The sequence below is a fragment of the Patagioenas fasciata genome, chromosome 10 (assembly GCF_037038585.1).
Source record: "Patagioenas fasciata isolate bPatFas1 chromosome 10, bPatFas1.hap1, whole genome shotgun sequence".
Taxonomy (NCBI): domain Eukaryota; kingdom Metazoa; phylum Chordata; class Aves; order Columbiformes; family Columbidae; genus Patagioenas; species Patagioenas fasciata.
Window position 1 is genome coordinate 10,023,323 of NC_092529.1, and position 13,621 is coordinate 10,036,943.

Genomic DNA, 13,621 nt, shown 5'->3' on the forward strand with positions numbered 1-13,621 from the left:
TTGGGGGATGTTTAATGCAGCAAATCAAGATGCAAAAAGAGCTGCAAAAAAACCAGCTTCCACTCAGAGTGGGTTTGCTGTGGTGCAGAGACACCCAGCGGGTTGTTTGGCTCTTCAGTTGGGAGGAACATGGCGCCTGTGCTGCTGGTCTGTCAGCTCTTCTCACTTGATCCAACAGAACCTTGAGGATGTGACGTCCAAGTTGCTGGGGAACAGGTTGAAAGCCCTCCCTTGGCTGCCAGCCTGGCAGCTCGCTTCCCAGCAGAGCTGTGTGTGCACAAACCACAGCCCCACTGCCCTGGGCTGTGGGGGCGCCATGAGGGGAAGGTGTGAGGCAGGAAGACATGAGGGGAGGCCGTGAGGGGGCGCATAGGGAGGCAGCTGAGGCGGGAAGATCTGAGAGGAAGCTGTGAGGGGGGGCAGCACCCAGAGCACAGCCCAGACCTGAGGGGAATCTCTAAGGCACTGTTGTGGTCAGCACAGTTTTGGGTGAGTTCTCCAGGTTTCTGGGACACTCCATCTGATCAGATTCTCCTCAGCTTCCCTTTGGCAAGGGCACGGTCTGAAGAAATTGCACTGACACAAACTGTCACCTGGAGGTTTAATGTGTGTGTTTGACAGACTTGATCATAGCTCGCAACACTACAGTGTCCACAGAATACATGTAAGCCTGAATTAAGCCACCACAGTGTGCCAAGCTGTGTCTAACAACTTTTTTTATTAAACCATTATAGCAAACACTGTTTGACAGATAGAAATAAAGCAGTTAATAAAAATTAACGTGGAGATTGTAGCCTTTGACACGAGTCTATTCCCTACTTAATGACTTAGAGTAGAAATTAGTTACTTCGGTCTACAGTTACTTTAGTGTAAGGGGCAGAAATTCGGGAAGAAGTTAGAACAACAGTCTGCGTGAGGCACATCCAGCTACGCCGTCAGCCAAAGACGCTCTTGGCCGGCTGCTCTTTCGGTTTCTCAAAGACTGTTTCACCTCCTGTCCGATCCCGGCTGAATATGGAGGGTGCTGCAGAGCCCATTTGTTCTTGGAAAAGAAAACCAGGAGATGCAATCAGTGAAGTGACACACCAGATTTGGAGAGTAAAACTAGTGCTGCTGAAATGCATATATACATACATACACATTTGATAAATATTTCATCCATTCATCAACTTCCCAAATTTTAGGCACAGCACTCTCATCCCAAGCACGACAGCACTTTCATGTGGTCGCTGCCATTGACTGGCCCCAAATTGCTGCAAGTGCTTTAGAAACTTGGCAACTACTGTGGTATAGGCTGAATATATGAATATATGCTGAAAGGGGATAAAAATTAATCATTTTCCCTTAGACTCTGCCACTGGTAGTGCAAAAACAAGAAAAAACCAGGGCACCAGGGGTATTCAGGAACCCACTTTCTTCTCACTCACCTTTTACCCTTTATCCCCCCCAATTTCTAAACACATGAAATTCATCCACTCAAGAGGTCAGAGCCTCCAGATCTTCAACTTGGGCAGCCATTGACATTGACTATGGACCCAGGGCTTGGTTTGAATCTTGATTCAGAAGGCAAAGTTGGGGCTCTCCCTATCGCTTCATCCAGACAGGGAGAGCGATCACCCCAGCAGAGCCCCGTTGACACCTCTTGGTGCTCTCGCGGGGATGGAGGCAAAGTCCCCACACGGTCAGGCCAGGCTGGTGGCACTGCTGGCTGCTGCTTCAGAGGCACATGCTTTCACTTGAAAAATGAAATTAAGTGGATATTTTAACTTTGGAAGACTGCTTAATCATTTCTATCAAGGAGACTTACCACACTGCTTCATCACTTGGTAGGTTTTGGATTTAATTTCCTGGTTTTTGGAAAGGTTTCCTCTGGCTCCTTTGAGGTCTTCTTCCTTCACAGGGGGACGCTTCTTTTTCACAGGGGCTGGCTAAGAAACACACGTATTTCCCAGACATCAGTATTGCATGTTTAGAAGCACAGGGAACAAAACCGCCTTAACCCAAAGGCTACAACATACAGAACTGCTAATACAGTTTCCACGTATTTCAATTCTGAGACTGTTCACTCAGCTACTCCAAATCTCTGTGCAACCATGATTTCACTGCCCTTCCCAAAATCTGTTGCTGTTGTTCTGAAATTGTCTTTTGTTTGTAGAGCCTTTGAAAGAGAGTGGATTGCTGCTTTTTTTTTTTTTTTAATTATTTTCAGGTTTTTCTTCTGTCCAGCCCTGCCTGGTCATTCTGCAAACACAGATTGGTAATTTGAGAATCTGTCCAGTATTTGGGAAGGAAAAAAACTTCATTACTAAATTGTGCTTGTGCCTCAGTCTACTCACTGCTTCTTTGGGAAATTGGCCAGAGAGATTCTGAAGCCTAGCTTGATTTAGTTGGAATAAACTTAACACTTGACCTGTAGCTATTGGTCTGAAATCTAGGGAACAAAAAGCATCTGAGCAGTCAACAGGCTTGTCTACAAGCATGTACTAAATGCATCTGAAACACTCGACTCAAAACCCAAAGAAGGAGAAGGAAATCTAATATAGAAACAGATGCATCATCAGGTGGTGCACTGCAGTGTCCAAGTACTAATCTGTTTGCAGTTTATGTTGCTGGAAGAAAATCAGGATAACATTGGTTCATATCAGCCTATCCCTACCTTTGAATTAGCACTTCAAAGTCAGACACAACGCCAATCATTCCCTTTTCAGTATACTGTTTCAAGGACAGATTGCCAAGGTCCCACCAGGCAGACCTTGCAGCAGGGTGCAGGGCCACAGGAGATACAATTAAAGAGAATTGAAGACCCCCACACTCCAGCACAAACCGATTTGCACACTGAACCATCAACGAGAAACTTCACTGACCATCACTACAGGCATAGGGTTTCTGATATCTGGGTTCTGGCTGTGGTGGAGCCCACTTACACATTTCTAGGCACTGCCTGTAAACCTAAAAACTGTTGTGGAGGGAAACAAATCCCGCAAGGCCCAGGAGTGGCTGGTGCGGTGATTCCCAGGGAGCCTGCAGAGACAGGACTGCACGCCTGGCTCTGCGCAGGGCAGGCTGGCTGCACTGGAGCCTTCGGCATCTTTCCTGTGGGCTGTAAATTCCTGGGAACGCTCAGAATAGCTCGCTGTCAATCCCATCTGAATGTGTTGTGTGAAACGAAACATTCACGAGACCTCTGGGGAAAACACTCTGCTAGTAGCCAAAGTAAAGAAGGGGAAGGAGTGGTAGCAAAGCCTTCAAAGTTTCACAACACCTTTTGGTAGGTTAGCTGGTTAACAAACAAACCTACACCCACGGTTTCACTTGTCCATCTGTAATGAAAACTGGCATGTGATGGGAAGGGTTCCCCACGACCATGACATGGTGCACAGGCAGCCAGTACAGACCTGTGTTGGCTCCAACACAGAAAGGAAAAAACAAACCAAAAAACCAAAACCAACCAACCAACCAATCAAAAAGACCAACCACCTTATTTTGTTAACAGGAATACAAAACATACTAAAGTTCTCCACCCATTATTGGCAAGAGGTAATAACTACCAGGCTTATTTCCAATGGGACAAGGGACTTCCTGGGGACAGGGTAAGGAAAGGAGGCACTTGAGATGCACCTAGAGACAGCCAGGCTGAGCAGAACCATTCAATTTCACCCAGCTACATTAACATAAAACACTTTATGCTTTGATTACAGGGGGATTTTCCAGCAGAATAGCTGCTGTGGATTAGTTGGGCCCCAGCTAAAAATCAAAAAAGTTGCACAGAAAGGTTGCTGAGAGCCGCAGAGGTGAGCCCAGCCCTGCCAGCCCCGCTGCTAATTGCTCCCGACACAAACATATTTGTCCCAGGGTTTGCCAGAAGCCACTCCCAGCTGGCACAGCAGCGCAGCCTGCGCTTTATCTCCTCCTGTCACAAGTCAAAAAGTGTTAGTTTACAAGACATATGGCTGTTTTTTTACTGTCTCTCTTTGGAGTAACAAAAATAAGCCGAACCAAGTTACTCTGTGTGGTCGAAGGATTGTGCTTTCGTATCCTTCCCTTGTTCTTAGTCTCCATCCCACCCACCACGTAAAATCCTCATGCCGTGGAGATCTCTGCCAGGTGTGCGTAGCTTGTGTTGAAAACATTCACATGAAAACCCCAACATTTCTGAGCTAACTTTAAGATCACTTTGAAACTCTGATTATTGGGACACACAGTAAAGACAAACCATTAGTTACAAAATGAACATAAAAGCGTGCAATGCAAAAATTCACTCTCAGATATCGTATCCTGGCAGTCACAATGTTCAGTCATGCTCTATTTTCCTGCATGTTAATACATTAAGCTTTACACAGCAGCACAGCTCAGTATAGCCATGTCCCTCCAAAATACTGCCAACATTTCAAACTGTTGTCTGAGAAAGAAAGTTGGAAAAGCAGCAATCACTCCTGTGAAACATCCCAAACCAGAGCAGTGGAAATGTTTTTTCCCTTCCTACAGACATATTTATAGTAAAACAGAAAATTTAAAAACTAATTAATCATGTAGAGAGCAGCTACTTTCCTTCTTCATCAAATAACCCCTCCTAACAACTTGCTTGTTAAAATACATCAACAAAGCATTCAAGTACTTCAACATAATCAAACAAGTCACACAGAGCCGAAAAGCCAAATTCACTGGTTAAGGAGAGTTAGTTGCCAGTAAGTTATTCCAAGAAAACCAACTAAAACCGTAGCACATCTGTTGGGCACCCAGCCCCATGGGAGCCATCTGCACACAGATCTGCCTGTACCTGGGACATGACTGCAGCGCTCACTGCCCCGTAATCCCTCCCGTGGTGGTTTCCTGGCTTTGATTAAATCCAGCCCGTGTGCTCTGCAAACGCCTGTTTTTTTCCTTGACTTATATAGAGCATCTAACATGAAGTCATTAGCTGGGTCATTTTCCCAAAGCAGAACCCGGGATGATTCAGGTTGACAGAGGCTGTTTTTGTTGAAGGTTTATTCTTAGCGATGACTCGGGTTTGCAGTATTTACTGTGCCCCGTGCCCGGGGGAGCTGGGGATGGACAGGAGCAGACAGCTGGGGCAGCGACCGCGGGGAACCCCAATCCGCTGCAAATGGACTTCCCGGGGAGTCCACTGGGGCTCTATTTATAACTTTTAAAGGCAACATTTTGTTACAGACACAAAGTTGACCCTGAATCCTCTTGATAAGGGGGGCGAGGAGGGAAGAGTGTTTGTGTTTCTTTCCCAGCATAACAAAACATGCCTTCTCTAAAGATTATATAAACCAAACATCCAAAGCACCACACTGTGCCCTAAGTCGCTTTTGCACAGGGATATTTAACAGAAGAGTATTTAGTGCATTTTAGAGAGTTAGTAAAATAGGATATGCTTTTACCCTTACACTTCTATTGCTGAGCTTGCTCTGATGCCAGCTCTTACACAACTGAGAGAGGAAAATCACTTTCTACTTACAGTGGTATTAGCAAGTTTAATCATTTCACCTGTCGTCTGCATGGGAACAGCTTACTCAGACATGAGTAAGTTCAGTGTTCCCCACTGTACATGCTGACAGTAGTAAAACTTTTTCAAGAACTTTTAACATTTGTTCTCTAAAGAATTTTCTAATTGAATAGAAAAAAAATTAACTCTTAAGCATAAATTCTATTTTGGTATTACTGGGAGAAGGTTGTTTCCCTTTTATTTTTACATTATTTTACATTAATTCTTTGCATGATGCAAAAAAAAAAAAAAAAAAATCACTTTCTGTGACTGCACCCAGCACCTACAAAGAACCGTACCAGCCAGGTATGTAACATGGGCAAGGCAGACGTGTCAGACCTCCTAACACCTTGCACTAGAAAGATCAACCACTGTAGTGGTAGAAATCTGCCTGGCCTATTCTCAGCTCTGGCTGTATTTTACTGATGCTGCACAGAAGCATGGGAAGTAAAACAAAATTGGCATTTATTATTATGAAAACATTACACCAATACCACAGCACCAGCACCATACGATCAGGACTCTTGGATTTGCTGGCTGTGAATCATCCCCCAGGCCTCTGTGTGCCCATTTTAAGCTGAACTCTTCCCAGGCCCAAGATGTTTTCCTTTGCGTGTCTATTGGGGGAATTATTTGCAGGTTAAGAAGCAGTTTAGATGTTACATACTTTGCCATTCCTTACACTCAATTTCTGTTAGAGCCATGGCTTAGTAAACTAAAGCAAACGTTTCTGCAGAATAGCAGTATCTTTTAGTAGGTTAACAATGCAGAAGGAAAAAAACAATCAACTTTAGGAAAAATATATATTTTTTCTATTGTACAAAGTAACACCTTCACTTCTCTATTAAGATGTTGCTATACAGTCCCATAGTCGTCAGTATTCTGACACTATCTATTACAACAGGAAAATAACATTCTGCATGTTTAAAGCAAATACTTAGAATTCAAGACACTGAACTATTTTTTCCCTTCAGCTTTCAAAATGGCTTCATTTAACTGATACTACATATTCCTCACTGAAAAGCAACAGTTATGCTTTCATGGCAATTTAATTTATACAAAATCATTATACAAACAAAATTAAAACACATTCAGCTTGCATGCCATTCAGGGGTATGAGATGAGGCACCTGCACAGGTAGGCAGCAAACCCTGAAGTTTCTAAGACATCCCCCATCACCTGGGCAATTCTGTGCCCTTTGATGATACATTTCCTAAACCAACACTGAACAACCATTTCCTCTTACAGATCATGGGCTTACTTTTCCTTAAAAAACCCCAACCTAAATCTACAGTTACTTACATTTCAGAGTAGGAATTCTGTTCACCTGGTTGAATTAATGAGATGTGCAGTTCTGAAGTTGAACTCCAGTAGCAAAACCAGCGTCCCACAACAGCACATTATAAACACTGAAACATGCACGCTTAGAAGCAGAACAAGTATAAGACAAGTGTACAAATCTGTAATAAGTCAAACTTTATTGTAAACCATTATACAATGTAATTACATCAGATACTCTTAGAAGTTTAAGGTAACACCACTGATTAAACAATATGGTGAGGTACTGAGGCCTGAGTAATAGGCCCTGAACCATAGTTGACCTCTAGATGAACCTTCCAATCAAATATTATATGAGTATCTAACCATTAGTGAAATCTGTACGGTCATTAGCAAAAGATGTAGCTTAGATAAAAGATAATCATTAGTGAAGATGAAACGTCATAAGAAAATATTTACGTTTCCTTGTTTACACCAAGAAACCAGGTATCAGGCCTTGTTTAGAAATATGTAGTCAAAGCCAAATATGACCATGGGAATCATCTTCAGAAGCTGTCAAAGGTAGAGATCAATTAGTGGAACAGGAGCTTCTCGGATGTGCGTGGGATCCTGGCCAGATCTGGAACGTGCCTGGGTAAGAATGCCAGTCCTACCAGATGTTTCTGTGCATTCTGATACATGCATTTGTTTGTTAACCTGTATAAAGGCAGGACCCTCTCACAGCGACGATGGAGACCCCACCTACCAGTGGACACACTGCATAGAAGCTCCCAGTTGCTGCGAAAGGTTCTCCCATCCTTTGCTGTGACAGGGGCTCCCCAGCTGAAGCACAGATCTGGATGATGGGAAAGTATCAGGGCAATTGGTGATTTATCTTCATCGCTATACTTAATTCCCTGTAGTAATGATTAGGTGCATTGCCTTGCTCCCTTTCTTTTTGCTGCTTTAAACTTAAGGAAAAGTTTATAATTTGAACCTGTTGTCTGTGTCCTTTCTGCTGACCTCCATCCACTGGCAAAACACATGGTCCAAACACAGCGCAGCAGAATTCAACTGCTGGTTTTGCTCACATAGGCTATACTTCACTTACAAACCCAACCATTTAAGATGGAAACCCATGCAAGACAAAAACACCTACAAAAGAGTCCCTTTTTTAAAGATACTGCAGTTTTACTTTGTAAAACCACCGTAGTCATTTTCAGTAACTGAACTGGAAACTTCACCTAGAAAAGTTTGCAGGCCTGTGCTGTAGATCTACTCTGACTCAATGTGGCTGAATCTATTCACTTCCATTACTGGTTTCTCCCGTAGAAAGCACAGCAAAGTTGCAAACACGCGTTAGTCAAGCACAGTGGCAGAAGTTCCTTGCGAGGCTCAGCCCTGAGCAGAGCACGAGAGCCCACGCCGCCCTTCCCGGCACAGCTGGAATGGAGCACATGCCCGGGAAGGGATTGCTTTGCATTGCTCTAAATTGCAACTCAATTTCTGAGTTTTCCCTGAAGAAAAGCTATAGTACATTTTAGTTAGCAACATTAACATACAGCATTTACTTACTTAAAGTAAGACAGGGGGACCTGAACATATTAAAGCCAGAACTTGAAAACCACATATTAGACAACACCAGTGTTTTAAATTTATGCGGATGTGCTACAGGTCAGATACTAAAAACAGTTAATACATTTAGCTTGACCATTTGCGGTAAATTCGATCTCCACCAATACTTCTGTGTCTCTTCTGTAAGTTACAATTCCTTTCTCTTACTTCGGCATATACTACATAGCTTATTTTCATTAAACAGAATTACATTTTTTCAAGCACAGCCCAAATTAAACCTTTGCTATGAGTTGTCCTGAGGTACATTTACCAGGCATAAATTTAGAGAGGCAATTTGAGGATAATGCAAAAGACATCATGTCGTAATATTATTACTGAATCAACTCTTTAGGAAAAATTTATTATTTCAGGTTGTACTGCCAATACATTTCAACAAACAGTAAGACATAGTGAAGCACCAGGCACATCTTTCTCACACACACAAGCTCGTCAGACAAGAACACTTGTCCTACTTGTACCTACTGCAAGAATTCCAACTTTCATCTTACAAAAAGTGTCAAATTCTATATTTTCCATCTCTTTTGCATGATAACAAAGAACTAACAGAAAAAAATCCACAGTTTTTATTATTTAGCTAAGGTTGTGAATAAAATTTTTAACTTAGCAGAGAAAGAGCTGTTTTTTCCCTCCTGAAGACAGGCTCCTCCTGTTACTACTGTGGTATTTAAAACAGTTCTGTCTCTTTGGCTTGTAGTGCTTTACTACATCATCTTGCTAGGCCTATCAAACTCTCAAACCAAGTGACATTTAAGCACTTAAGACAGGAAAAATCAGGCATTCATATACTTTTGCTATAACCATCTTTGAGAAACGGTTCCATAGCACTTTACACTATTTTGTACTTGGTCAATAAATTTGAGGTCTGGTCAAAACGATTTTTTTTATATGATTAAGGCCATAATTTTATATTGACACTTCACAGACTAAACATGAGACAAGAAATAATTTTGATCATTTTGGTAACTGGAGAAGAGGTGAGAACAGGAAAATAAAATGCAAGCTTGTACAGTTAAATTTGTGTGCGCTGTTCAGTTATCTCTGCTGGGTGAAGAGGACAGTGATGGCTGTGCAGTGGTACACAGCACATGTTCAATAGCTTTACTTCACTATCTGAAATAGAACAAATCCTATGCTAAAAAAAAATAAATGCTGACATTTGTGACAAGAGCCAGTCCTAGCTCTTAAACCCCTTTGGAAGAGTGACCTATATGAGACTATTCCGCTGACGAAAATGAATTCCTGGAAGTACTGTGTTTTTGGTGATATGCGCCCGCCCAGTGGTAAATAGTTCAGATGTAAGTCACACAATCAATGAAAAAAAACAAAAAAAGACCCAACAAACAAAACCCCTAAACCAGAGGCAACAGTGATCCGGGGCATTTCCCAACCCTCCCACCCCTCACTTCAGTTAAGCTTCCGTTGTCATTAGTTTCTAGATTTAGTCTAAAAGAAACACTAGTACTTATTGCAGTTATTGTATTTCAGTGCACAGTAACAGAGGTCAGTGGCTCAACTAAACTCGGAAACGTTCGGTTTGGTAAAATGTCCCTCCTAGCCTGCTGGACTCGCTGAAGTGGGCCTGAAGTCTCAGAACATTCTGTTCACCTCGGCAGCCAAGCAGCGAAAAGGAATGCTGGAATAGCAAAAACAAGTACGGGAGCGCACAGTTCAGCATTTACTAAGGCCCAAGAACCCCATTTAAGCGGTCTGGATAATAACTCGCATTAAGACCTAGTAAATCTATAAAAAATGTAAAAAATCTTAAAAAGTTCTGAGCAGTTTTCCAATGAAACTGTTTGATTTAAGGCTTGGAACATTTCTGATGTCCAGATGCTACAACAGATTTGTAATTAAGGTCTGTTGTCACCTTTTTGACACATCGCCTTGCCCTGTACAAGGTTTACTAAGCAAGGAAAGCTGTCAGAAACAATCACCTAGAAACTATGCAAAGCAAAAGGATGTCACTGGAAACACGTCTGCTAGGTTTCAGATCCGCACACGTCAATTATCAGAAGACAGACACCGAAAAAAATCACAAAAATTATGTAGTAGCAACTATATTATACCTTTTTTTGTTTGTTTTGTTTTTCTTTTACTACTATTATAGGATAATTGGACTTCATGGAAAATAAAAAGGAGAAACCTTTTTTTTTTAAAGCGCATTAAATAGAAGATTGCTTTTCCAACAAAAACAATGGACAGAACTATTTGCAATATTGTAGCACAACTGTTTCAATCAGATCACAGTCCTGTACTGGAGGCCCAAAACAAAAAGTACAAGAAGAGTTCCATCTCTTTTGGGTCATTTGAGAGGTACACACTAGAGACTTGCAGAAACAGAAATAGTCATTCATATATTTCACAAATAACCTAACGCAACAGATTTTTGTTATACACTAAAGTGCACGTTTGTCAAATATGCAAACACCACCTCCTATTAAAAAGGTATTTTCAAATTATGTGGTCAAAAACACACTTAGGACTGCGTTCTTAGAGATATTTGGTGACTTCAGCAGTGACAGAGCTTTTCCCTTTGCAATCCCTTAAGCCAGGACACAAGGATAAATAAGATTTTCACTACAAATCATTTGACCTGTTCTGCAGAAAAAAGGGAACTGCACCCTTCTCTCTGACAAAGAGAATCTTTAAATACAACTGTATGAAAATATAACTTAAATATAAAATAGTCAAATAGATTTGAAGAGACTTGGAAAAAAAAAAAAAATCTTTGTTCCACCTATTAGTTCCATAGGTACCCAGTAGCAAGTAAACATTTGTACTTAAAAAAATAAATGTTAAGTTACAGCTTGTAACCATAAACTATTCTGCTCTAGGAATTATGCTGCAAAAGCCAGTTTTAGTAATAAAACACACTCCTTTAACTCAGTTGATTCTGATGCCTTTTTGAGAACATCTTAAACTGTATCATCAGTAACCACAAGTGAAAGATTGCCCTGTTTTCTATGATCTTCTCTGAAACGTCAGATACAAATCCTCTTAGCGACCAGGCCTTACGGACGCTGTGCTCTTCACACAGGATGAAAAGACATTCTTGCATAATTGGTCAGTGTGTCTGTAGTGCAACTGAACTGGAAGTCTTCCAACTGTTTGCGTTCTGTTGGCAGACCTTGCTTTTAAGTCAGTTTGTATGAAAAGGGAGATGCAATTGCAACATTAAAACCCACTGACTGAAGTTTTCGTGACGAAACCTGCAAATACACAGGTCAGGAATGTGTCATACAGGCAGACCAAAGCGATGCTTCTTTTTCTTAATGGGCTTTAAGTTGGTCAGTCTACGCAGGTCCTCTTCAGTGTCTGATTCCTCCATCTCATCATCTGCTGAAATAAGGATCTAAAAACAAATTACGGCTTCTGAGTATCATGGATCAAAGCCACATTCTTTCTTCATTGTACTTTTAACCTTCTATGTTTTTATGTTCGCAAAGCACCTTATTACTTGCTTAAGAAAGAGCTTACAGAACACAATTCAGATTTATTGCCAGCACCAAACAATGTCACACATCCTGTCTGGAACCTCCAGTAAATTTTGAAGAAGGATGTGTGTGTATTAATCTCTACTACAATCACTGGCTCTAAACCCCAAGAAGTCATTCCGGCACCTCCAGAACAGTGGGGGCAGCTTGCTGCTAAAATGAGAGAGTATTTATAAGCTCTCTATCCACACTGGTAACGTGGTAGTCACTTTGTTAAAGAAAACCCCATATAAATAGTACTGCCTGTAACACAGAAGTTACATTAACCAACTAAAGCTGGAACAACTCACCTTCAAAGAGATCACCCAGCCTCCAACCGAACTGAAAACTATCTGCTTTATATGATTTAGAATAAAATCATGCTAAGGCAAGGATGTAGAAGCTTCTCCAAAATCAGGCCAGCTGCCTCCACCGGCTTCCTCTCACTTTAAGCTATTAAACTCTATTTGAATTACTATTGTCTATTAGCTTTGTATTCTGTGTGGGTTTTCTAGAAGCATTGGTAAACACAGTTCACCTGTGATATTTAAATACATTCTTATGTCTTCCTGCCCATCTTGAAGGGAATTAACCACCATGAGTGCTGCAACAATGCCATTTTTCTTAACTAGTTTTCAACTGTAAATGCCAGGAACTACTGTTAGAGGTACACACAAAGAAAAACCAAAACTAAGTGGACAGTGTTACAATGAAATCAATGGCATGAGGGCTAGACTGGATTTATATTGTATTAATTGCAATAATTAACTCTGCATACTTCTGACTCCGACTCTTCATGTGATGCTGCTCTCCTGTATCGGACTTTACTTCCATTTCTGGAATCTTGACCTGCTTCCTTTTCTTCAAGTTTAGCTTTTGTCTTCCCTTTCTTCATAAGGAAATTATCTACTACCCAGAACATTAATGCCTGTTAAAGAGAAAGGAGAAGTGACAGTTCAGTTTTCCTCAGAGTACCATATGTTCATTTGGTCAGTATTTGGACAGAATTAAGAAAACTTGACAATCATTCTGAAGTGTCCAAACAGGAAAAATCTGGTATACATACAGTCACATGGCTTACTATACATTGCATGAATGCTCTAGAACATAGCTACTTTATTCCTTTGTAGAAGAAAATAAGAAAAGTAGCTGTTATTCAGAGTGATCACATATTAACTCCTCACGTAGAAATGCAAAAAGTTTAGGCAGACATCTTAGAGCAGCCGACTTTTTGTTCTCAAAGGATAAAATCCATGCTTGAACAAATTAATGGAAGAAAAAAAAAACCACCAGCAGTAATTAAACGCAAGGACACCCGCCACCTCTGGCTCTGGTCCCCAAATGCAGGAAGAGCACACTTTGGGAGGGATGACTGGGCACCTGCCCTTCTCCTCTGCTCTGTCACAGGCAGCCTCTATCAGCTATGGTCAGACACAAGATACTTGACAGCGCAGCTATCCTTAGACCAACTGTTTCCTAAAGCCAATTTAATGGTAATTTTATAATCTCTATGTCAGTAGTTCAGTATTACATTCTAGCTACTGAAGTCATCAGGCCAAAGATGTCCCTGAGGCATTTCTGCACCTCTCCTGAGCCTGGTTACTAAGCTCGATATGGATTTCAGCTTTATAAAATCTGCATATCCGGACATTTTATCCATTCTTTAATACCCTTCCTCTTTAAAAATTAATTTAAGCACCAAGGTATGCTGTACTTTAAGGACTAGCATTAATTAATTAACACATGGCAGAAAGATATCCAAGTA

At 41.3% G+C, this 13,621-nt stretch overlaps 1 protein-coding gene across 2 annotated transcripts in view; it reads right to left on the bottom strand.

Moving 5' to 3' along the window:
• Positions 1 to 675: 675 nt before the first annotated feature.
• LOC136105745 (musculoskeletal embryonic nuclear protein 1) overlaps positions 676 to 13,621 on the bottom strand; it is a 42,664-nt gene continuing 29,718 nt past the window's right edge. Inside the window, exons 7-11 of one of the 2 annotated variants that reach the window (XM_065845543.2) lie at positions 12,635 to 12,784; positions 11,625 to 11,735; positions 10,251 to 10,266; positions 1,808 to 1,924; positions 676 to 1,042 (exon numbers count right to left, since the gene is read on the bottom strand). In XM_065845543.2, coding sequence (XP_065701615.1) covers positions 936 to 1,042; positions 1,808 to 1,924; positions 10,251 to 10,266; positions 11,625 to 11,735; positions 12,635 to 12,784 — 501 coding nt within the window. In that variant the 3' untranslated portion in view covers positions 676 to 935. Of the gene's footprint in view, positions 1,043 to 1,807; positions 1,929 to 4,777; positions 4,992 to 10,250; positions 10,267 to 11,624; positions 11,736 to 12,634; positions 12,785 to 13,621 lie in introns of those variants that run through there. The other variant, XM_065845542.2, reaches the window with a different exon arrangement.